Genomic DNA, 25,476 nt, shown 5'->3' with positions numbered 1-25,476 from the left:
AACACTTTAGCACCTCCTTTGAATCTCCAATGACCGTCCCATCATCAAGATACCAAGCATGAAGAAGAAGCTTGCAATTGTCTCGAATCTGATGTACAAGGGGGTGCAAAACAAGGGCAAAAAGAAGTAGTCCCAATGGGTCTCCTTGTTGAACCCCCGTGGTGGACCAAATATGATTATCCCCAAGATATAATCTTGATGGCTGCCCATATAATAATTCCACCCACAAGGAAATAGAAGGGCATCTGATCCTTACCTCATAAATTAAAGCTGATCTATCCACCATATTAAATGCATTAGAAAAATCAATTGTAAGCATTGCAAGAGACCCATTAGTGTGGCGCTCACTCAATACCCTATTGGCACTATGCAATATGGCCTCCGCACCACCCGACATACTAACTCCAAACTGGAAATCATTAAGGTATTTGATCATTTCTTTGCCAACACCTTTCATAGCAACCTTAGAAACCAAACGCCTCCATATAGTACCCACTGCAATAGGTAGAATCCCGTTATCGGGTTTTAAAAACGGTGTAAAAGGAGCAGATGCGACAAACTCTGCCAAAGTAGACGGACATCTCCCTCCTAACCATAAATTAACCACCGTAGTGATAGCACACATGAGGTCATTGGCAATAGCCGACCCTTCTCCACAAAGAGCATCCAAAATATGTTGCGCCCTCAAACCGTCCCTCCCACACGAAGTTCCTTTAGGAAACGATTTAATGCAACCAAGGACACTATCAACATCCGCCACAAGAGGAGGCTCGAAAAAAGTCATGTTCGACATAGCCGGGGGTTTCTTGTACGAGTGTTTAGCCTCTAAGGCCTTTGTGGTATCAGAATTATATGGTGCAACACCGGATGAGCATAACACCTTTACTGCCGCGGTAAAATGACCATCCGCAACTTTTCGGAGACACTGTTTAATGTTATTATTGACAAAATCCCCCTCCTTTTGGATATCCATGTCACCTTGGCCTAAGGACCCCGAATCAGAACCATGTAACAGATTTTTAATTAACATGGTGATACTGCCAACTTTCCTCCATGTGGCTAAAGAACTCATTATTGAATGATGTTGCAAGGCTTTCCTATTCCCGGACCTTCTTTCGTGCCTATTTTTGGATCTGAACACATGTAAAGTGCAACGAGGAAGAAGTAATAACCTAACCCACGCATCAACTGAACCTGGTTGAGCAACCACTTTATAGAGTGTTGTTTTCAAAGCTTGCGAAAAAGCCAATCGACAACTATGAAGGATACTTTTGACGGTAACGATAGGTGCCTTAAGTACACGATCAAGGAGGGAGACATCCAACATGAAGGACTCATGAACAGTTGTCTCGGGCCCCTTGATAGAAGGTTTCGAAATCCCAATAATGTGTGTATCCAAGTCAATTGCATGATCGGTAAACTTCACAATGCCATCAGGGTGATGGCAAGCACGTTTCAAGCTCTGAAGGTTCATGCACTCCCCACACAACCATTGATCCAAAACCTTCAATGTTTTATCCACTTTCAAGAACAAGCCATGGTCCGTAGCAATCGCCTCCCGCAACACACTTTTATGTTCTTCTTTAGTAAGGTGCACACTCTTGAGATTAGAGATCAAGCGAGAAATCCCCTTATTTCCCGCTCCACCATTCGAACAACAATGAAACGTACGGAACGGACACGGCCATGAGCCGTTCAATGTAGAAGAATGGGTTGTCATAAAATATGGCAAAATGATACTAAAACTTAAAAAGACATTTCATCGAACACGTGGCGTGCAGCTAAAAAAACCCCATTTCACATGATTGGAGGAAGGCGGTGGGATCGATGGCCGAGAAGTTTTAGTGTAGATTGAAATCTTGAAATGCTTAGACTCCACGCTATGGGCGCTGTGAAGGTGTTTTTTTGGGGCGCCGATGGAGGGGGAACACCGCAAGGGGGGTGCAGAGGAGGCAGATGCGGAGGGAGGGGGCCTTCTGGACGACCGGCGCCTTCTTTCTCTCTTCCTCTCTCACACACACATACATATATATTTATATGTATAATGGGGCGCCCAAGGGGGCTTTAAACCATAGCGGGGCGTTATGAAGAAGGGCTTCGAAGCCCCCGGTACCCACGTGACGCTGACATGGTACTGTGGAAGGGTTTCAATACCTCTCACCATAGCAGATAGTTTTAGCATTTTATGTGTGTTATGTAACATGTGTCAAGAAGCTAAGAATTAATAATTAATAATATAATATGTAATTAAACACGTATATGAAAAGATAATATCAAAGAATTTGCTTATCTTCACCCATGCACCATAAACAACTAAGGTAGTGAGTGTATGAAGGAATGGAATAACACATTCCATTCCATTATGGGATGATGAAAATAAAGATGTTTGGTAGACAAATGGAAAGTAATCACCCATTCCAAAATGGAATCCCTCAATTTTACCCTCCTTCAGCAATTCATCTTTCATACACTATCCCATTCTTCCATTTATTCTTCTCAATCCCTAAAAAACGCTATCAGCTTCCGAGATCATTGTCACACAAACTCAATCCTTCCTCTCATATCTTCATCCCCAAATCCAAACATCTTGAATTCGTTCTAGAATTAAAATTTTAATGGAATCAAATCACCGTCGTCTTGGATTTGATAGAGACGACGGTGAAGAGGCCAAAAGATCGTCCATTCATGCTTACTAAACCTGCCATCTTCGTTGGCCAGTCTCACCATGAATCGATAAGCCCCTGTGGCTGTGTAATTCTTATGTAACTATGTTTCTGTAACAAATTTTATGTTCATATTTTGAATTTTATTAGTGTGAAAATTGGGAACTGTGCACTGGTTTTCAAATATCTTTGTCAATGAACACTACGACTTGTTTCTATTGCAGTAAATATCTAAAGTTTATTGGGAATTAACTTGGGTTGTGATTGCTACTTGTTGTTATCTAAATGTGTGGTTAAGTGGGGATTTAAAGGAGGTGGTACTTGTAAGGATCGGTGTTTTCATATGGTTTAGTTAGAGAAACAATACTGCAACATCTTCTGCAGATGGGGCTGTGTTCATATTGATATCTCAATATCATGTAGGGTGATTTAAATTCATTTAACTCGTGATTTAAATTCATTTGTTCGTTCTAAATTATAATTTAGTGCTGGAAATCTTTATCAAGATTACAATCAACCGGGAACATTTTAATGTAAACAATTGGATACCGCTGTGAAAATTGATAATATTCTCTTTATTTTGATACAAGGGTATTTTTGTTTTTTCTAATGAGTTGTATTCCATTTCCGTAGATTAACAAAACAGAACAATAGAATGGTAATGGTCAATTTCATTCCATAGTCTATTCCATTCTCTCGTCGATTCCATTCATTCACTCATTCCATTACCTCGTACCAAACAGACCATAAGAAAACCCAACACGTGGGCCCTATACTTTTTAACTTTAAAGTTGACCAACCTCTCTATTAACATGTGAGCTTTTTTTATATTTAAGTTATAAAAGCAAGAAACTTTTATAATAATTTTACCCTTTTTTTTAGTATTTTTAATAGCATTTGAAACCACCTTCAATACCTGAGTAAGTCTTCTAAAGACGAGGTATCAATCGTCCACACTGATTTTGACGCTCTATGTCTAACTCACTCAAAAACACCATTAAGGAGGAAACCCGTCATTGTGGAAAAACCCTTTTGAGTCAAGTTTCAAACTTGAGAGCTTAAAATCGCAAGCCTTAACCATCACCATCATATCATTAGGCCAGAAGACTAGTCGCATACTATATTAATAGTTAGCTCTCATTTAAAGTCATTATTAAAAACAGTTGTAAGCTTTCGCAAGGCGACACATGTTAATGTGTATATTTTAGAGGCTAGAGGTATTCACAAGATGACAAATGTTAATGTGTGTATTTTAGAGGCTAGAGGTACTTACGTCCATTTATACAAATATGTTTGCGATACACATAATCCCCCCCCCCCCCCCCCATGTAAATGGGTAAATGCATCATTTAATGCGTAAGCCAAACTCTTCCACACACATGCAGGGCCTTTTTTAAGAATCGTGAAAAATTTTTGAGCTAAATGACGAAATTTTTTTTGGGCCTAACGTTAAGTGAGTTTAAACACAGAGAATACGTATTTTTTTCAAATATGTATAAAACTTTTTTATAAAAAAATTGGCCTATCGGGGTGCTGGGCCGGGGTCAGTCGACCACCTGCCCCTGCCTCATAGCCGGCCTTGCACACATGTTGACCCGACCGTGCCAACTTGCTAAACATGCATCCATGTTGTGAAGAGTAAGATAAGCACAAAATGTAAATGGTTTAAATGCGCTCTTTATCGAACAATACATGACACCTTTAAACAATATCTATTTTTTAGTAACAACCCACGTACTTACAACAGAGTGACAAATCGGAGCAGAACTTGTCGAGGAGTTTTATTTATATAGTGATTAGAGCTTAACAAAGTTAGTTTTAATCAGTGTTGATGATCATCTCATGCCTTATTGATTACTAGCAAGTATTATATCATTAACACGTTATATGTAGAAATGTTTATTCTATACTTAAATAAATAAATAGCATGCTTTAAACTTTATGAGTGCTATATAACATGTGTCAAGAATCAAGGTGTTATAAAAATATATACATTTAACGTATTAGAAAAACATCAATGAGTGTATTTATCTTCACTCATGCACCATAACAAAGACATAAACAACTAAGAAGACCCGACATGTGGGTCCCATTCTTTTTTCGAATGTTAACTTCAATGTTAAACCTGCCTCTTGTTTCACCAAATACGATATGCCGTGTGGTATTAATATGCTAAGTTTTTAGCTTTTTTTTTATTATTTTTTAAGCTATTTTGTAAATAGAGTAGAAAGGTGTGAACAGATGACACGTGTGCGTTGATAATTTATATATTTTATGTTCATGGGGTAATTGTTAAACCGGGAGCACACGAAAGCCGAGAACACGCTTTAGTTTTGACGAAACTTATTCGACTCTTTTTGTTTATTAGTAACTTGATAAGTAAAAACATATAAGGGTCTATATAAACACCTCAGATTAATATCCGTAATATAAAAAACGGATTAAATACATAACATAAATGGTCAAACGCTCTATTAATCACACGTTGTATCATATAAAGAAAAACATCATTCTATAAGTATGTACCATGCTACTAGTATTACACTGAGTCACTCATATTAAAGATAACAAGTTCTCGATCTTACAAAACAATATTTCTTTAATGTTTAAACAACATTTGAAAGCTATTTATTTAAAAAAAAACTAAAAAGTAATATTTATAATCTTTAAAATCTTAATATTTTAGGTGGAAGATGTTTTTGGTAGGATCCTTATAAACATGTACACAATAACACAAAGGCCAGTGAGACACAACCTTTATGATACACCCACATGTAACATGGAGGAATCTTAACCACTACTATAAATTAACACGTGTCAATATTATATTGGCTTCGTTTTCTTTATATAACTTCACAAATATATACACATAGCACATCAATAATATTTCTTACGCCTTCCATCTTAAAACAACTAACTTTTGAAAACATAGTTACAAAACAATGTCATCCGAGACATCCAACGTCAGTATGGAGCCGACTACCGTCGCGGGTAGTCTTAATTTTAATGATACGGAGCTTAGTTTGCGATTACCTGGTGAGTCTCCGAAATCCGGAGATAAGCGGAGGATTGATGATATGACTGATTTGAAGTTGGGTGGAAATGATCAGTCTGACTTGGTATGCTCCGTCGTCAAGAAATCTCCTCCGCCAAAGTAAGTTAGAGCATATAGGGAGGGGTGTGCATGTTCCTTTTTTTTTCTTTTTTTTTTTCCCTAAAACTGAAAAAAACCCGACACTTCAGCTTTTGAGATTTTGAAAACAGTTCGGTTCTTTTTTTTGTTTTGCCATTTGAGCTTTAAGGTTTTGGGTTGGGAAAAAAAATTTAGCCCAAAATAATGAATTAGGGTTTAAATTATTTTGTTAATTAATAACTAATAAGTAATAATTACTTGAATATTATAAATTCGGGCTAAAAAATTTGAGTTACATATTTGTTAAAATGTTATAAATTACTTAAAAAGAATAAAAAGAAACAAAAAAAAACTATAAATTTGGTTAGGTTTCTTGGTTTTTGTTACATGCAAAACCAGAAGTGAACCATAAGTTTGGTTTATACAAAAACATAAAACCTATCCACAGTTTTTGGTTTCAATTCGGTTTTTGGATTGGTTTTCATAGTTTCAGCTTGTTTTTTTCCGGTTCCATGCACACCCCTGCGTATATTAATTTACATGCACCAAGATTAGTTAAGATTTGCAAATCATCACTTGAATTGATCGATGCACTAACGAATATACGAATTTTACAGAGAACAAGTGGTAGGATGGCCGCCGGTTAGATCTAACCGCAAAAACTTGAAGAACAATTGTAAATACGTAAAGGTGGCCGTAGACGGAGCGCCGTATTTGAGAAAACTAGATCTAGAGTTGTACTCATGCTATGAACAACTTTTGTGCACTTTTGAAGATTTGTTCCCGTGTATCTCCACCAGTAAGCACATATATTGTTTTTAGAACGATAGTTATATTATAAAAAACTATCTAGTAAGAAACCAAGTTGGCGTGTTGAATAATTGTTACAGGAACTGTATTAAACGAGATGAAGTTGATGGATCCCGTGAATGGTATGGAGTACGTTCCAACGTATGAGGATAAAGATGGAGATTGGATGCTAGTTGGTGATGTTCCATGGAAGTAAGTCATGTTTTAGTCATTAACAATACATTGTTTTCGAGTGAAATGAAAGTAAATTAACAAACAATTTTGTCTATGATCTTGTAGGATGTTCGTTGAATCGTGCAAACGAATAAGATTAATGAACAACTCAGAAGCTATTAAGGGATCAGGTATAAATTGTCACTAGCTTAATTTGTTTATAATAATATCTGATGTCTTTTTCTGATCGAATTATTTCGTTTTTGTAACGTTGTAGAGTTGTTGAAGAAGTGTTGAGATTTTGGATGAAGACTATGAAAGTACTAATTTTGAGATTGTAATGTAAAGAGGGATTTTGTCACATTTAAATTAAGGGAAATAGTTAGAACTTTGGGATACTAATTAAAGTACATAAAATAATGATTTGCTTATAAATTAGAGCATTAAACATGCAACATAAATGTTCTGCAATATTTGGCCTGATAATGCTTCAAGATACATCATCGAGCAGTTAAGTAAAACATATGCATGCAGCCAGTTGGATCAGGCCTAATGGGCTAGACTTGTTTGGGCCCAAGTCTAGTTTATGGCCGGAGAGAGGTTATTAAAACTAATAAACAAATTTACTTAAATCATTTAAGAGTAAATATTTAATCATAATATGATAAATAAATATTAATTAAATTAGCTTCTTGTTACCGCAATTAAGTTTCAACAAGGTTCTTATCCGCACGTTGCCCACAGTAGTATTGTGATGTTTCACTGGCAAGATGTAAATTATGCACATGCTGAATCCTATCTAAAAAAGGTGCATGGATACCCCACCAACTCATAGAATACATATTGAACACAAATCACAGCATACAACTTTGCATCATCAAACATAACAGAAATACAAGCAATGGATATGAGGTAAGCTTTAAAAATGGCCTCCTAGAGTTGCATTTACATCAGCCTTAGAACCTTAACCGTTTCTCGCCAACTTACAAACTCAAATCCTGAAGGTTGAAAACGGCTATGAACCCTCAAAAATCTCAAAAAATATAACCATTACCAAAAGGCTTTCAACTCTGGTTTCAAAATATTAACCACAGTTCTCGAAACAACAAGACGCTGACCGAAACAAACATGTCTTCAAAAAGGCGATAATAGTCTTTCAAAGTGCCTTAGAATAGTGTTTCGGGAAGTTCACAAGAGGGCAAACTTGCAACACTGATAAACTGTAAACACACAAAAAAAAAAAAAAAAAAATCGTAACTTTTAAGATTAGTGGTTAAACTGTTAAAGTATAGTTATGAAGAGCTAGAGTTACTTGTTAACTACCTTATCTTGCTTGTACTTTGATCGGATAACAGTCAAAGTCGAATTAGTATCACTCAAATGTAAACCATGTAGTGCACAAACTGTGTTCTTTAGATCCAATGGCCTGTAACTTGTGTAGTGCTCCAATGTATAATTCTGCCATAAAATTCAACAACTTAAATCCATTTGTTAACGTATGAACGGTTGAAACTCATTTAAAGTGTAATTTTAATGGCTACAACGTACAAACCACTGATCCTTTTAGTCAAAATAATATATTGCTCTTGTGATATACGAAAAATAATATATTGCTCTTGTGATATACCTTTCGTATTCATCTTTTAACACAAATTAGTTACAAAATAATTATTTTGGGCCAAACCAGTCCAACCCGTTTTGACCCATTACCCGACGTGTCTACTTTGGTATTTTTATCATGAAGTTAAAGAAAATTACCCAAGGGTGTGACGACTGATCTAGCATCCATCTGGCAAGAAACACAGCCGCTGCAGCAATATTCGACGGAACAAATACCAAGAAATTATAGTCAATCAAAGTCAACTCAGCTAGATAAGTTGCCAAACACTCCAATTCAACACTCGGGCTCTAACAAAATGTAGAAAAAATAATTAAGACCGTGAACAAAAGATTAAAAGTTAGCCAGAGTTACTAGTAAAGATACAATATTTACCTGCTGTGAAGCTTGTGCTGCTCTTATAAATCTCCTGTAAACAATAAAGATCCATAAAGGTGCAATCTTTACAAGAAATATAAACAAAATATAACTTTTTTTTGCATATACCTGAGAAATTTTTGTGTTGTTGGTGCTGAAAGGTGAAAATTTAAATCATTCAGAACTTGACTCTCCATTTTAATAACCTGCAAAACATTTTTAGTTATTTAACTAAGCACTCTGATGATTAGCCATAAAAGGTGCCATATAATTATAGAAATCAAACCTCGGATTTTGTGTAAGTATTGTCTGTGATGAAACAAAACTCAGCAACACTTGGTGCAATGGTTTCTTCATATTTCCTTCAAAGCAATAGATATCAGCACATAAACATACTTTAATGTAAGAACGAAAAGGTTCGTTAGAGCTTACGAAGCAATCAGCATACAAGTAATGCCTAACAGTTGAAGTTTTTGTCGTTCGATGTAGTTTTTAGAAAGAAACATGTCAATGAGATGAACCATGAGATAGAGTGTGTCCGGCTCCAGTTTATATTCCACACTTACCTAAAAGGTAAAATAAAAACAAACACGTGAAAAACGACTATTGATAATTAAATGTATCAAAACTAAGAAAAACTAACCTCTACGAGCCAATCAACTAAAACTCCCCTCATGCTCTGAGTCACATCTTTTTGTACCGTCTCCATGAAATCAAAACGCGGACGATGAATAAGCTGCATTACCGAACGGAAAATAATAATTAATATTTAATTTTAGGTAACATACAAGAATCATGTTCTGGCCATGATACAAACCTCTGCTACACGTAAATTGCTATATATTTCACATACATAGAGACTGCATTTTTGAGGATCCTGTTTATCAGAATCTATATCGATATAAACTTGGCTGCTAGATATTGTTTTCTTATCTTCCCTTTCAGTATCGTCACATTTCATTGACTTAGAATTAGCCGAAACTTGTTGACTTTTGACCGGATTCTTTTTAGTCAACATGCTATTCTTTCTCTGATAACAATTGGCAACAAAGTGGAAACAGAAAGGAATTAAGTCACAATGATAAAAGTTAATATAAGTTATGCGAAAAGTAATATATTGTTTACGAACCGGAATTTTAGCGGGAACGATGCAGTTTTTATAAGAGTTATCACAACACATGTTTGTGACATCTTTAAGTACTGCTCTCCTCTTTTTTTGAACACCGTCCGTTGCAGTGGCACTGTTTTTATTCTCATCCTGCACTGATCTTTTAGCGGTTTTATGCGGTTTTGATGGTACTGAACTTGATGACTGGCTAGCAGCAGCTCGAGCCCGTGTCACACGAACAGTGGGCTCTCTACTTGTAACTGCTTTCTTCATTTTTATAAAGTTTCAGTTTGAACTAATTTCACTCTATCTGCAGAAATATAGAAAGATTCAAACAAGAGATTTATAACTTTTGAATAATTGTTTTATTTATTTTACTATCTTTAATCTACTAAACACCCTATGAATTTCAACACACTTGGATTTTGGAACCAAAGGGTGAAACCAGCGGAGCCGAGCCCCGACTCCACTAGACTCGAGCTTGACTCGTTTTGACTTACGAGAGCTCGAGCTGGGCTCGTTTCGAGCATTTTTTCTAAAGCTCGAGCACGGCTCGTGAGTCGTTTTGTCATTTATTAATTAATAATTAGTTTTTATACTATATTTTTATATTTTGAGAAATATCTTTAACACACCTAAGACTCGACAAACCTAAACAATCTTCTCATACAATGCTCGAACTAGGCCTCAAAAACTAAACGAGCTTTATTTGACATTTTGAGCCACGGGCCCGATAAGGCTCGGCTTGTTTCGAGCTTTTTATCAATCTGATCTTGAGTAGCTCACAAGCGGCTCGGCTGATTAAAAACTTAATTAGTGATCATTTAGTTCTGATTTCAAAAACCCAAAAATCTTTTCAAAATTCAAACAGCAAATTAAAAAACCCTAATCTTTTTTTTTTTTACAATTTCACATTGATCTATAAAACTCAAAAGTAAAGCTCCAAATCAATACTTTGTTCAACCTTCTTGCATAAAAACTCAAGATTTCACAATACACACATAATTTAACATTCATGAATCCAAATCAAGAAAATGTGGGTTCTTTAATCTTTATTACAAAACCCCATTCTTTTTCATCAATTAATTTCAGATTAATATATAAAACTCAAAGGTATAGAACCAAATAAACAATTTGATCCATTTTCTTTCATAAAATTCAAGATTTCACAGTATACACATAATATAACATTCATAACAACAAAAATCAAGAAAATGTGGGATCTTAAATCTTTATTACAAAATGAACAAAACCCATAAACCAAAAACCCTAATTGATCCAAAACAAAGAAGTATAAAATTAACATAATAATAATAATAATATGATATAAAGAGAAAGAATTATTACTGACAGAGATGAAATTAGATGAAACATAATAAGATGGACAGCTGGATGATGAATAATCAAAAAAGAGAGAGCGGGATGAACGTAGAGTTTATATATAAAAAGCTGATTTGTTACTATTTTTATTTTAAAAGTATTTATTTAAGGATAAACAAATATTGGTATGCTTATTAAATACTGGAATTCTGGAGTTTACTAAGATACCCTTTGACTGAATATTTTTTCTTCAACTTCTCCCATTTGCTTTTGAAATATATTTTATGGAAAATTCTCAAAATAGCCTCTTTTTAGAGAGAGTTCTCAAAATAGCCCTTTTTTCTCAAAATTTTTTAGAATTTGGTTTGTCAAGACGCATTGGGAAAAGATAAAAATAAAGAGGGAGCAGACCAAATTTCGAAAGAAAATCAGTAGGAGACGATATTCGGGGAAATAATGAAGATAAAGTACAAATTTTTTTGTAATCTTAGAGCAAAAGTTTAGATTTTTCCAAAACTTTTTTTTTTCAAAAACCGTTTTGAGATACTGTTTTTTTATGTTTTCTACCTTTCCCGTCCATATTTTCAAATTCTTGGAAAAATATAATTTTTACAATTATACCCCAGAACTACCACCATCACCGACGTCGTTGGCGTGCGTAAGCGGCCGTGGGGCCGGTTCGCCTCCGAGATCACAGATCCGGTTAAAAAAGCTAGGTTTTGGTTAGGTACGATCACAGATCCAGTTAAAAAAGCTAGGGTTTGGAGCAGGATAATTACGATCGTGCCACCGTTTGTCATATCCGGCTGACGTCGAGCAGTCTCAGCACCGTGGAGTCGGCGAGCTGGTCGCGGTTGTCGAATCCGGCACCGGAGCAGCCAGTAAAGCCGGTGGTGGTTGGTTCCGATGACGCGGATTGCCGGAGTAACTGTGATTCGTCTTTTCCGGTTGTGGATGAGTTTTCCGGCGATGTTGCGTCGTTGAATCATGATCGGAAACCCTTGCCGTTTGATCTGAATATTCCTTCGCAGGCTGATGAGATTGGTGTTTGGTCAAACGTTGACCATGAACCACCACCTTGGGACTGTGGTTGGTGGAGACTGACAACGTCGGTGGTGGTGGTGGTTCAAAGTGGTTCAGGAGTATAATTGTAAAAAATATATTTTTCCAACAATTTGAAAATATGGACGGGAAAGGTAGGAAACATAAAAAAACAGTCTCTCAAGATGGTTTTTTGAAAAAAAAAGTTTTGGAAAAATCTGAACTTTTGCTCCAAGATTACAAAAAAAAAATTGGACTTTACCTTCATTATTTCCCCAAATCTCGTCTCCTACCTGACTTTCTTTCGAAATTTGGCCTGCTCCTTCTTTATTTTTATCTATTTCCAACGCGTCTTGACAGCCTAAATTCTAAAAAATTTGAGAAAAAAATGGCTATTTTGGGGATTCTCTCTCTCTAAAAGGGGCTATTTTGAGAATTTTCCCTATATTTTATGTGAGTGGCGTTCAGCGGGTCGTGCATGCTACTTTTTTGGCTTCCAAAGTTTCGTTTCTAGCAGAATTGGCTTTGCTATTCGAAAGAGAGTTGCGGCGCAGATTGTTGCTTGTTTATATGCCACTTTATTGTAATCGTTTTGAATTTAACAGTGATGCTTTATACGTGTACACTCTCTTTTCTTTTTAGTGGCTCTAGCCCGGTCACCAGGTACACTCATTTGTAGTATGCACACTATGATAAGTACATGGCTCATACATGATATTTTTTCACAAACAAGACTCGAACTCGTAACTTTTTCTAGAGATAGTCAGTTGGGCATCGGTAGAGTACTACTCATTTGGTACTTCCACTCTCTTGATTTTTATTTATTTGTTTTTTTAAAGTTGTATTGTATTTTTTTAAAGACGCATTTTTTCTACTTCATGAAACTTGAAGTTAAGATCTTTTAGTGTTTATGAGACTTTGACTTTGTTACTAGGCCACCTGTCACTCGGTGGTAGACCTTGGAATTATTTTCATGGAGGACGACATCAAGATTTAACACTAATTTTAATAGGGGCGATTGAAATTTTCACATACAAATAACACTAATTTTAATAGGGGCAATTGAAATTTTCACATACAAATAACACTTAAAAAAAAATAAATTGACACCCCAAGGGGACGAGCATCTTTGATGATGTGGAAAGTTTTAAGGGTATTTATTAAATTATTTCTTTGTCATACTTTTAAAGTTATTATTGTTAAAACTTGTTGCGTGTCCTTAAAACTAACCGTAACGAGCACGTTCACTAATCATTTACTCGTCATGACTAAATAAGTTTCTTGCCTCGTAATCATAAGTCATTTAGTCACAACAACTAGTTTACCCGGTTTGCATTCCCTACGCGAGTAGTTTATTAGTAGTTAACTCGTCGTGACTAGTTTAACCTTATAATCTACTCGTTGTGACTAAAAGACTTATAAATTACTCGTGGACGTTGATTACGAGGCATTAAACTAATTTAGTCGTGACAAGTAAATGATTAGTGAACGTGCTCGTTACGGTTAGTTTAAGGACACGTGGCAAGTTCTAATTGGTTTCCACAAATTACTCGTCACGACTAGTTTATAATACATATTTCTGAAATTTTTTGCACATGATACCTAAAACTAGAAATTTGCTTTCATAAATGCTTACTTTAGGAATTTTCCCTTGTTAAAATCAGGAAAATTGAGTTTTATTAATTTTAATTCTGAAAATTTGTGACATTTGTTAATTTTTAAACTCAAAATTTGATTCGTGTAAAATTTCTGGATTATCATAAAAGATCAATTTATTTCGTTTATGTAATATAGAGTGCTTTCTATAATTTAACAAAGTTAATTTCTATTTATGTAACTATATTATTATTATCATTATTATTAAAAGAAAAAGAAAAAAGAATCTAAAAAGTGACGGCATTCACTTTCGTTGATTATTATAATTTTTTCTCTTTTACTCAAACTTATTCTTCAAAATTAAATCATGTAAAATATCTAAATTTCTCTTCAAGCTACGTTTTTAACCTAATTAACAAGTTAAAACAATCTCTATGTCTCTAGCACTAGTTTACATTGTTCACAACTTTCAAATATCTTTCAATTTTAAAAATTCATCATCTTTTTTGTGTTCTTCAAGCGTTGATCAAGAAAAGTCAAACCCGACCTTCAGTCTTCATTTTCCTCTCCCTCTTCCAATTCCGAGTAATTTATACTTGTTTTATGTTCTTTATGACACTTGAATCAAAACCCCTCAATCCAATCCATTGATTTGAAGTGTTTCAAGGTTCGGTTGATTCAAGTTCTTAATTCTTGATTATGTTTCAAAATCGGGCCTTTTCGTTTAGTATTCGTTAGACATGAATTTTTGCATAAACTAATCATCAGATATATCGTTTTTATATATAAGGTTTGTTGGAAGCAAATCAAACCTAGTTCCGGATTTGAGTCTGATAAAACCCAAGCACTCGCTTAACTTACTTTAATTTTTCCATATTGTTTGGTTCGCATATTTTATTCGAGTTGAACTGACCAAAATTTAATAAATATTATTTTCTAGAACTTTTATATCAAAAAGCGAATTTTTGTTTATTTATTCGATTAAATCACAATTTCGTTTATTTATTCATTAAATTCCTGATTTAAGACTCAATCACCTAGAACTTGGATTTTCATCTAATTTCTTTTCCTCCACTAAATCCGATAACTGAACCACCGAGCTATTATGAATAATCGCATTCCAGACATTCCATAAACTCCAAATAGTAATCAACGTACCCACAATAAAAATTGAGGAGTTGAATCAGGTTGTTGATACTAATTTCAGTTTATGTAGAGCTGAATCGGTTTAACCTCTATTGTGATAGACTAAATTTATGTAGAGCTGAATCGGTTTAACCTCTATTGTGTTGAAGAGGTAGGTCCCAGCAGAGCCCAGTTGGACCCGCAAGACTCACCTTGAACAGGGACGTCTGCGCAATGACCAACTGCTCCAGCAGGACCCACCATGCTCAAAGAACCTTACGCGCAGTACGCCAGCTGTACCCGCAGGGAAAGCCTCCCAATGGTGAAGTACCCCGCCTGTTCCCGCAGCTGCGGATACAAGCCATCAGGGAAGGCTACCCGCACTAACAACAAGGCTACACGCACAAGGCATTCGTTACTTCAGTAGTCACATGAAGGAATGAGCAAGGCGGGAACACTCCCGCCTAAATGAGCCAGTCCGTATGCTTCTGGAAGGTCTTTCGTACTATACCTACTAAGGTATGGGCGGAACAGACAATTTGACCAGAGCAGCCCATGAACTAATCACAGGGCGACAGCTCACCGACAACAATACGAGGAGGAGCACCCTCTAGTACTGTTTGTCACTATTAGCCGCTGCCTACTCACCAACCCTTACGAGGGGACGTGCGTAGCCTACAGTTGGTGGAACAGTGCGTAGCCGGCAGTAAAGGAACAGTATACAGCCGACCTTATTACTGTTGGCCGTAACCTATCCACCAACCAGCATGGCCTGTGCGTACGTCCACTGTTGGTAGAACAGGAATACTATTCAGCCGGCTGTACCTGCTTGGAAACCTACCTTCGGCTATAAATACTCCAACACCTTGGAATGGTAAGGACATCATCTGATATCTCAATCTTATCTAGCAATCTCTTAATATACACTTATATTCAGAGCAATCTAGTCTGATTCTCACGCCGGAGGGTGGTCACAAGGAGGAACCCCCCCTTCTCAGTGACGAGCTTACGGTGTCTGTTTTGCAGGTCTCCAGAAGAACAACCTTCTCTGCCAGACCTCATCCGTGGGAAACATTACTTAACCCCCAGATTATCTATAATCTGCCTGTGGGTTCACTTAGTGTTTCTTCATTGGCGCCATCCGTGCATAAAAGCTAGAACTATTTTAGTTTTTTCAAAATTTCTGAAGAAATGGTTAACGTTACTCCGGTCCAAAGGCCAGTAACTGACCAAGAAACCCCGGTAACCACAACCCCAGCAACTGGGGGGAACACCGGCGGTTACACAAATCTTACGAACACTACCCCGACTACCCAAGCCGGGGCAAGTGCAGTAAATATTCCACTGGGTTCACTGACACCCAGTTGGAAAAACGAACGAGGGCCCCTCGCCAAACACTAGATCAAGTGAAGTCGTGGGCCGAAGCACGTCAAAGAGAATTCCAAGCTGAATTGGATGAACGCCTGCGTTCAGTTCAACAGGCTGACGAATTCGGCAGTACTCGCCAACACCTCAATATGAGCAGTGAGTGCGAGTACTCAGACGACGAGAGGGAGTCCGATACCGACGCAAACCCTCGCCATAAGGCGAAAGGGAAGCGTAAGGAAACGGACGTCCAACCAAAAAGGAATTTTGGGGAAGCTTTTAAACCAACTGCGGAGAGAAACCCGCGTGACTTCTCCAAAACCTTTAGACCAACTGCTACAAATGCAGGAAAGTCAAAATTCGCAAGGGACATTGCGGAGGCAATCGCCCCGAGAAGTGCCAAGCAGATGTCCAACATTGGCACTTATGATGGTCTATCCGACCCAGACGACCATTTGAACAGGTTCATTGCGGGGGCTACCGTCAGCAACTGGACGGAACCCACGTGGTGCTACATGTTCCAGATGACTCTGGTCGGAGCGGCCAGGGCATGGTTCGATCGTTTACCGGTCCACCACATATATGACTGGGCGGACTTTCAGAACAAGTTCAGCCAGCACTTCAGCCAACAGAGGAAGTACACTGAAGAACAGTGGACGATCCTCAACTGCGTGAGAGAGGAGGATGAATCTTTACTAGACTTCATCACCCGCTTCAACTCCAAAAAGCTAAGTCTCGGCAACATAAGTGAAGATCTGGTTCGCGCCGCTTTCATCCAAGGCGCCGAATACCCAGAACTTATCCGCACATTGACGGGTAAGGATGGCATGCCATCAACATGGGATGCCATCATGACGGCGGCAAAGCGCTTTACCGAGACGGAAAAGCAACTGGGAAGGGATCTTCCCCAGAGTACACACCTCTACACGCAGAGGACAAGAGAGAACAATGTCCGGATCGCCCGGCAGAACAAAAAAAGGAAGCTAGGTATCTGGCAGTCAAGGGTAAACTTTGACACCTCATCCAGCTCTCGCCCTCTTGTTGGCGGAAGAAGTCACACACACCCTTCAAGTCAAAAGCACCGGTGGACGCCACTCACCAAAAGCGTCACGGAGATATTTGCCACTGAAAAGCTACCGTGGCCAAAAGCTCCAGTGATCCGGCACCGACCTAATGCGGATCAGAGCAAATCCTGTGACTTCCACGGGACAAAAGGTCATGGTACGGAATAGTGTACATCCTTGAAAGACATTGTTGAAGCATTCGTCAAGGATGGAAGATTGGCACACCTGGTGGCATCAATCAAGAAGGGAGGACGGAACGACAACCGGTACCGGGGCAACGGACGGAAGCCCGTCGACATCAGCATCAACATGGTTCATGGCAACATCAGAGGAAGAAAAAGGCGAACGCCAGAACCATGCGCGTGGAAGGAAGCTGAGGTGCGCTTCCCGCGAGTGCCAGGAGGACCCAGCAAAGAAGGCCCTATCGTCATAAAAAGCCAGCTGGGGCACTACATCACTTCTCGCACTCTTGCTGACAACGGCGCCTCGTCAACGGTGATGTACAGGCAGTTCTTCGACAAGCTAGATGACGAAGACAAGGAGCGCCTGGAAACGATCTGCGCCTCGATGGAAGGGTTTGATGGCAGCACAAGCACCTCCCTGGGTATCCTATCTTTCCCCGTCACTCTTAAAGATGGAAAACACTCCCGCACAGAAGATGTGGACTTTGTCGTGATGAGGAAGCCACACCACACGTACGACATTATCTTCGGGAGAGACGGGATGGCAAGATTCAACGCCGTGGTATCCTCAGTCCACGGCATGATGGGATGGCCAACAGCTGAGGGTTGTAGCGATGATCACCGGCATTCCCCAGGTATGCATCGCATCTGTCTCATCTAAACCCAAACCAAAGATGGCTAAACCAACCATCACCGAACCAGAAAGATGGGCCTTCAATGGCAAGTACCCTGACCAGGCCGTAACCATTGGCCCAACAATTGTTGATCCCACACGCACCTTACTTAAGCGCTTATTACAAAGGAACGCCGACATCTTTGCGTGGACCACAGCTGACATGACTGGTGTACCCCGGAGTAAGGCAGAGCATAAGCTCAAATGCGATCCGGCTGTCACACCGATCGTACAAAAGCGCAGAGTAATGGGGCCAGAACAAACTAACGCGTGTAGAACCCAAGTCAAGGAACTTCTTGACGCTGGCATCTTACGCGTTAGTAGATATCAAACTTGGGTTGCAAATCCCGTTATGGTACCGAAGAATGACAAACAATGGCGCATGTGCATAGATTTCAAGGATTTGAACAAAGCATGCCCCAAAGATTGTTATCCGTTACCTGAAATTGATCTTAAGGTGGATTCGTTGGCACCATTCCGCCTTAAATGCTTCCTGGACGCGTATAAGGGGTACCATCAAATCCACATGGCCGTTGATGATCAGGACAAAACCGCTTTTCGGACGCCCGATGGCACATTTTGTTATCAAATGATGCCATTCGGACTTAAGAATGCCGGGTCCACATACCAACGCCTGATGGACAAAGAGTTTCATTCCCAAATTGGGAGGAACTTGGAAGTCTACATGGATGACTTGGTCATCAAAAGCCCTGACCCAGAAGCGATGTTGAAAGACATCGAAGAAACTTTCAACACGCTCAGGAAGATAAACATGAAGCTCAACCCGAGCAAGTGTGCCTTTGGAGCGGAAGAAGGGAAGTTCTTGGGGGTCATCGTCACTAAAGATGGCTTCAGAGCGAACCCTGAAAAGGTCGAAGCCATTATCAAAATGGAATCACCTACTACCATCAAACAGGCTCAGACACTGAACGGACGACTAGTGGCACTTAATCGCTTTTTGGCAAACCACGCGGATAAGTCGTTCCCCTTCGTGTCAACATTGAGAAACTGTTTGAAAAAACCGCACTTCCGCTGGACACCAGAAGCGGAAGCAGCTTTTCAGGAGATTCGGTCACGCTTGATCGAACTCCCAACACTCACAGCACCAGAAGCGGGAGAGGAGTTAATCCTATACCTTTCCGCAACTGATAGAGCAACCGGGGCAGTCCTGCTAGTAGAGCGAAAAGGCATCCAGATGCCAATCTATTATGTCAGCCGTATCCTAACAGACGTAGAAACCCGGTACTCTACCCTCGAAAAATTAGTCTTAGCACTTTTACACGCCTCACGCAGGTTAAGACGATATTTCCAGGGTCACCCAATCACCGTACTCTCCAACTTCAAACTTGCAAACGTTCTAGGCAAACCCGAGTTATCGGGACGCCTAGCCAAATGGGCAATTGAGTTGGGAGAATACGCGATAAAATATAAGCCAAGACCAGCCATAAAGGGCCAGGTTCTGGCCGACTTTATTGCAGAAGTGCCTGCATCGCGGGAAAAAGAGTGCCAGGAAGAGGCTCAACCCTCTCCAGCACAAGACATCAATGATGTCTGGCGACTCTACACTGATGGGGCAGCCAATAACGAGGGTTCAGGCGCAGGGCTAAAGCTAACCAACCCAGCGGGCCAAGAATACACCTACGCTATTCGATTGGATTTTCCAAGTACGAATAACGAAGCCGAGTATGAGGCATTCCTGGCTGGGCTGAGAATTGCGCGTAAGATGGGAGTGAAAAACTTGGAAGCCCACGTGGATTCCATGTTAGTAGCCAATCAAATCAACGGGACGTACACGGCCGTGAACGACACAATGGCCCTGTACCTCGCACAAGCAAAATCCCTTATGCGCAATTTCAATGACTGCAAAGTCATACACGTCAAGCGAAGTGAAAACAAATCTGCGGATGCGTTAAGCAAGCTTGCTTCATTAGCCTTTACCCACCTAGGAAAGGATATCCGCATTGAACTCCTCGAGACACCTTCGGTCCCGCACAAGGAAATTTGTGTCATCCAAACCGGCACGGAAACGTGGATGACACCAATAATAAAATACCTTGCGACAGGTACACTACCGGAGTCCAAAACACAGGCAAGAAAACTACGCTGTAAGGCACTGAATTATCAACTCGTCAATTACATCCTTTACAGACGTAACTTTCTTGGCCCACTCTTAAGATGCGTGGACAACCAAGATGCTGACTACCTCCTAAGGGAAGTACACGAAGGCATCTGTGGAGTACACGCAGGTCCCCGCGCTGTTGTAGCCAAGCTAAACAACGCGGGATACTTTTGGCCGGGGATGCATACGGATGCACTGGCATACATCAGAAAATGCAGGTCTTGCCAGCTTTACGCACCCAACACGCACCGCCCGAAGAATGAACTTGTTCCAGTCACTTCTTCATGGCCATTTCAGAAGTGGGCCATCGATGTGACAGGCCCATTTCCTACAGCAGCAGGAAATGTTCAGTTCCTAGTGGTAGCTATCGACTACTTCACCAAGTGGATAGAAGCAAAACCTTTAGCCCAAACAACCGCGAAACATATCAAAAAATTTATTTGGGAATTTATTATTTGTCGTTTTGGACTTCCACAGAATTTGGTGAGCGATAACGGCACCAACTTTGCTGACAAGAAGCTACAACAGTGGCTAAAAGAACTTCAAATCACCCACACCTTTACCTCAGTGGCACACACGCAAGGTAATGGTGAGGTGGAAAGAGCAAATAAGAGCATCGTCGAAGGCATCAAGAAGAGACTATTGGAACACAGATCAGGCTGGGTGGACGAGCTTCCGCACGTCCTTTGGGCAAACAGAACGCTGAAGAAGGCCAGTACGGGAGAAACCCCGTTCAGCCTCACTTATGGCACTGAAGCCATGGTCCCGGTCGAAATTGGTCTACCCTCACCAAGGGTCTTGATTCAGCCAGAAGACAATGATGCGGAAAGACGGTTGGATCTTATGCTAACCGAGGAACGCAGAGACTTAGCCGCAGTGCGTGAAGAGAACTACAAACGACAAATGCAAAAGTACTACAACACGCGGGTAAAACTCTGCAACTTCAATATAGGAGACTACATACTGCGTAACAACGAGGCTTCAAACCAAGAGCGCCCGGGAAAGCTGGCCCCGGTCTGGGAAGGGCCATACATTATCAAAGAAGTCCTGGGAAAGGGCGCATACCGGCTCGAAAGGCTCGATGGCACTCCCATCCCAAGAACATGGAATGGAGCTCAATTACGCAAGTGTTATATGTAGATCAATTCCAAAACTTGTAAAGAAAAGGCCTAGAGCCACTTCTAATGGAAATGATTCTCCTTTCATAATGTGTTTACCTTTATACTTATGAACTTCCCACTGGTGCCGGTATTCACCGCATAAACGGGAAGAAGTAAGTCATTACGTGTGGAAGGCGGCAAAACCCGCATAAACACAACGTTAAAAATAAGGGAAACCTACACGTAGGTCAGATGTAAGTAAAGTTTAGCCATCCTTGTAAGTGCAAGTGACGGTCTTACCCGCACAATCACGAACAAGGAAGCAAAACTTCAACCTATCATCTACCACGTTCAAAGGCTAAAAAAAAAAAAAAAAAGATAAGGAAAACCTACACGCAGGTCAGATATGGGTAAAGTTTAGCCATCCTACTAAGTGCAAGTGACGGTCATACCCGCACAATCACGAAAGAGGAAGCAAAACTTCACACCTATTATTTACCACGTTCAAAGGTTAACTTATCCTCAAAGATGAGGAAAACCTACACGCAGGTCAGATATGGGTAAAGTTTAGCCATCCTACTAAGTGCAAGTGACGGTCATACCCGCACAATCACGAAAGAGGAAGCAAAACTTCACACCTATTATCTACCACGTTCAAAGGTTAACTTATCCTCAAAGATGAGGAAAACCTACACGCAGGTCAGATATGGGTAAATTTTAGCCATCCTACTAAGTGCAAGTGACGGTCATACCCGCACAATCACGAAAGAGGAAGCAAAACTTCACACCTATTATCTACCACGTTCAAAGGTTAACTTATCCTCAAAGATGAGGAAAACCTACACGCAGGTCAGATGGTAAAGTTTAGCCATCCTAGTACGTGCAAGTGACGGTCCTACCCGCACAATCACGGAAGAGGAAGCAAAACTTCACACCTATCTACCACGTTCAAAGGTTAACTTATTCTAAACACTTGGAAAATTGCTAATTTAAACTAAAGTATGTAAGTCATATAACGTTTATAAAGCAAGGAATCCAATGAAACAAGCGGTCTTAGCCGCACAAAGATTTACATTTCATAAATATTCGTTACAAGAATGGCCGGGTAACTACCCGCCTAAAAAGAAAGTAAATCTATACAAACTAAATCTATCATAGCAGCGAGAAGGGATCTTCAGGATCAGGCTTCAGGGCCACTTCCACTTGGACCAGCGCCGTCAGTAGAGCGTGGCTGTTCAAGGAAAGCCTTAAGGATAGCTAGCCCATCATCAGCAGCAGCAACTTCATTCACCTTCTCCACCACCGGATGCGGGAAGGCAGCATACTGGTTCACTGCTTGGTCATAAGCAGCTTCAGTATCCACATTATACAAAGGGAAGTTGGAAGGCGGGACGCCTTTCTCAACGAACCCTAGACCAAGCAGGAAGCCGACCCGTTCCCCATCCTCGTGAGAAGCGTTGAGGGCTGCGCTCATAGCATCGTCGTAAGATGTCTCTGAGAAGACCCGATGCACAACCTACATAAGAAAATATACAAGTGTCAACACCCTGTTTACAAAGAAAAGCGTGAAGACATGAAGATAGACTTACCTGAGACAACGCTTCTCGAAGAAGCCATTCCTTGGCAACCAGAGCCTCTTGGAGGGCAGCTTGAGCTTCGTTACGGGCGCGTTCGGCTTCATTCTTGTTGAGGTTGGCAAGCAACACTTCTTTAGCCGCAACCTCTTCGACGCCCTTTAGCTTACGCTCAGATGGGAAGGTGGCGGAGAGATGCGAGAAGCCCCACGCGTACCTGATGGACCGGCCGTCGTTGCCGATGGTGGGGGCATGGTTGCAGCAGCCGTGGTCGCCGCCGTGGTCGCCGCCGCGGTCGCTGCCGCAGAATCCGCGGCAACAGTAACCGCCGGCTCTGTGAAGGATGCTGTAAAAATCGCACTCACAGCCGGCGGTGACGTCATCTCGGCTGGAACAGTCGGCTCAAAGGAGTGAGCAACTGAACCAGCGGAAGCAGGCGCAGGCGCCTGGGTCGACGCCTCAGGTAGGCTGACCAAGCCTACCGTCATTGGCGGAGAGGTACTACTCGGCCCTTCACCCTGGAATGCGCCAACATCCACGCCTGCGTAAAGAAGAAAAGTGTTAAAAGACTAAGGATTAAGCTATGAAGATAAAAGCTAAAGGAAAATTGTACTTACGGGTTTTCTTGAGCCTGAAGGTACGGAGAGGCGGGGACGGACCCGATGGAGCCGGCCTCTTCGCGCCGGCCACCGTCGTCTTTTTTGGCTCTCCGGAGGTGACAGTCACAACCTCCGGAGCAGTGGTCTTATCACCACCGGGATTCCCCGCCACCTCTTCGCTCTCGGTCTCCGAATCAGACCGAGGCGCTGGATCGGTAGTGGAGGCCTTCTCCTTCCCCTTCCAGCCGGCAGCCTTCTTCTTCCGCACCAACGGAGGACCATCTGCGGATTCCTCATCAGAACATACGATTAGAGGAATTCCAGCAGAGGTTTCAGCATTGAGAGGTCGAGGGGCGAAGAGCGCCTTACCTGGCCGACGGGCACTGAGGATCTCATGGCCTAGCGGATAGACCTCCACGAACCGATCCGCCGTTTGTTCTAGGATGGGCAACTCGTTCTCGTCTAGAGCACGAGTACCCATCCGGGCGGGACCGTCAGCCTCCCGCGGATTAAGGAGCGACTGCAGGTCGTTCCCCTCTGAAATAAACAAGAAAAAAGTTAGAAGAAATTCAAAATCAACAAAAGGGAAAAATGCATACCGTAAGGAACAGAGTTCGAACCGTATTCGAGGACGATCGGAATCTTGCGCGCATCAGCCTCCTTCCACACCCGGCTCATCCCCAGCATCACCATCCCGGACTCCGCAAACCGGTAAACCGGAGATTGGACCCGAGATATCTTGGCAAACCATTCCGCCTCCTGGTAGCTGGAGGCGTGAAGGCTGGGAAGTGCCTGCCCGTTCTTGAATTTCATGGCAATGGGGATGGCGCGGGCGGATATGAAGAAAAACTCCCTCTTCCACGCGCGAAGACTGCGCTCGGTCGCACAGATCTTTAAACCCTTAATCCGGGTCGTCAACGTGTACCACCCCTGGATGCACCTCCAAGTGTAGAAGGTCATCAGGCGGTCAACATAGGGCTCAACGCCCAGTATCCGGCACACCCACTCAAAATGGCGAATCTTGGCGATCGCCATGTGGTGCAACTCGGTCAGATGGACACCATGCCTCTCAAGGACACGGTAAACAAACTTTGTCAATGGGAACCTAAGATTCCCATAGACAAAGAATGCTGCATAAACCCCGATCTTGCCTCGGGGGGCATCGTACACGGTCTGATGGGGTTCAGGAAACTCAGGCTCGAGAGACTCGAGCATGAACTTCCTGACAACATACCGGTACAGATCGCCAGGCAGAGCACACTGGCACTCGCCAGCAGTACTCCTGTCGTCAGCTGTAGAATCGATATCACGAGACATCGTGTAAAAGAAGAAAACGATTTCGGGAGAATGCTTGCCTGAAAAGGATAAGTATTCGCCGGAAATCGCAAAGAAGATGAAGAAAAGAGTGAAAGTGTGGATTACAAATAACCCTCTCCCCCTTTATATACTAATCGCAATTAATGCGATGAAATTAATGCGGAAGAGAGAGAAAACGAAGGTGCAATGAAACTATGACACGTGGCAAAAAGCAAGCTGGCAACAGCTGTTGACAGGACGCTGACGAATTCGGAAGCACTCGACAACAGCTCAACATGAGCAATGAGTGCGAGTACTTGGACGATGATTCGGAGGAATCCGACACCGACGTAAACCCTCGCCATAAGGCGAAAGGGAAGCGTAAGGAAACGGACTTCCAACCAAGAAGGAATTTTGGAGAAACCTTCAAACCAAAAAACGCGGGTGGAAACCCACGTGACTTCTCTAAAACCTTCAGACCAACCGCTGCAAATGCGGGAACCTCCAAGTTTGCAAGGGACATTGCGGAAGCAATCGCCTCAAGAAGTGCCAAACAGATGTCCAACATCGGCACCTATGA

At 41.1% G+C, this 25,476-nt stretch overlaps 2 protein-coding genes and 1 pseudogene across 2 annotated transcripts; 1 reads left to right on the top strand and 2 right to left on the bottom strand.

The window, feature by feature from the left end:
• The window catches only part of LOC143625673 (uncharacterized), a 192,273-nt pseudogene that overhangs the window by 69,543 nt on the left and 97,254 nt on the right, over positions 1-25,476 (bottom strand).
• On the top strand, positions 5,606-7,056 carry LOC143625632 (auxin-responsive protein IAA1-like). The gene is made up of 5 exons (XM_077095915.1): positions 5,606-5,817; positions 6,414-6,595; positions 6,687-6,798; positions 6,886-6,950; positions 7,037-7,056. The coding sequence occupies exons 1-5, from the start codon at positions 5,606-5,608 to the stop codon at positions 7,054-7,056; spliced, it is 591 nt and encodes a 196-aa protein (XP_076952030.1).
• On the bottom strand, positions 7,788-11,209 carry LOC143625631 (cyclin-A2-1-like). Its single transcript, XM_077095914.1, has 11 exons — positions 11,194-11,209; positions 9,864-10,152; positions 9,552-9,764; positions 9,378-9,470; positions 9,167-9,300; positions 9,021-9,096; positions 8,864-8,940; positions 8,753-8,786; positions 8,518-8,667; positions 8,083-8,217; positions 7,788-7,979 (listed from the first exon to the last, which is right to left on the bottom strand). Exons 2-11 carry the CDS (start codon positions 10,113-10,115, stop codon positions 7,926-7,928), a joined length of 1,218 nt encoding a protein of 405 aa, XP_076952029.1. The 5' UTR covers positions 10,116-10,152; positions 11,194-11,209; the 3' UTR covers positions 7,788-7,925.

Source organism: Bidens hawaiensis, unplaced genomic scaffold (assembly GCF_021521415.1).
Source record: "Bidens hawaiensis isolate Kalapana, Puna unplaced genomic scaffold, B.hawaiensis_p1.1 tig00004192_1, whole genome shotgun sequence".
Taxonomy (NCBI): Eukaryota; Viridiplantae; Streptophyta; class Magnoliopsida; order Asterales; family Asteraceae; genus Bidens; species Bidens hawaiensis.
Note: the sequence above shows the minus strand (reverse complement) of the source record. Positions and strands in the feature narration are given on the sequence as shown.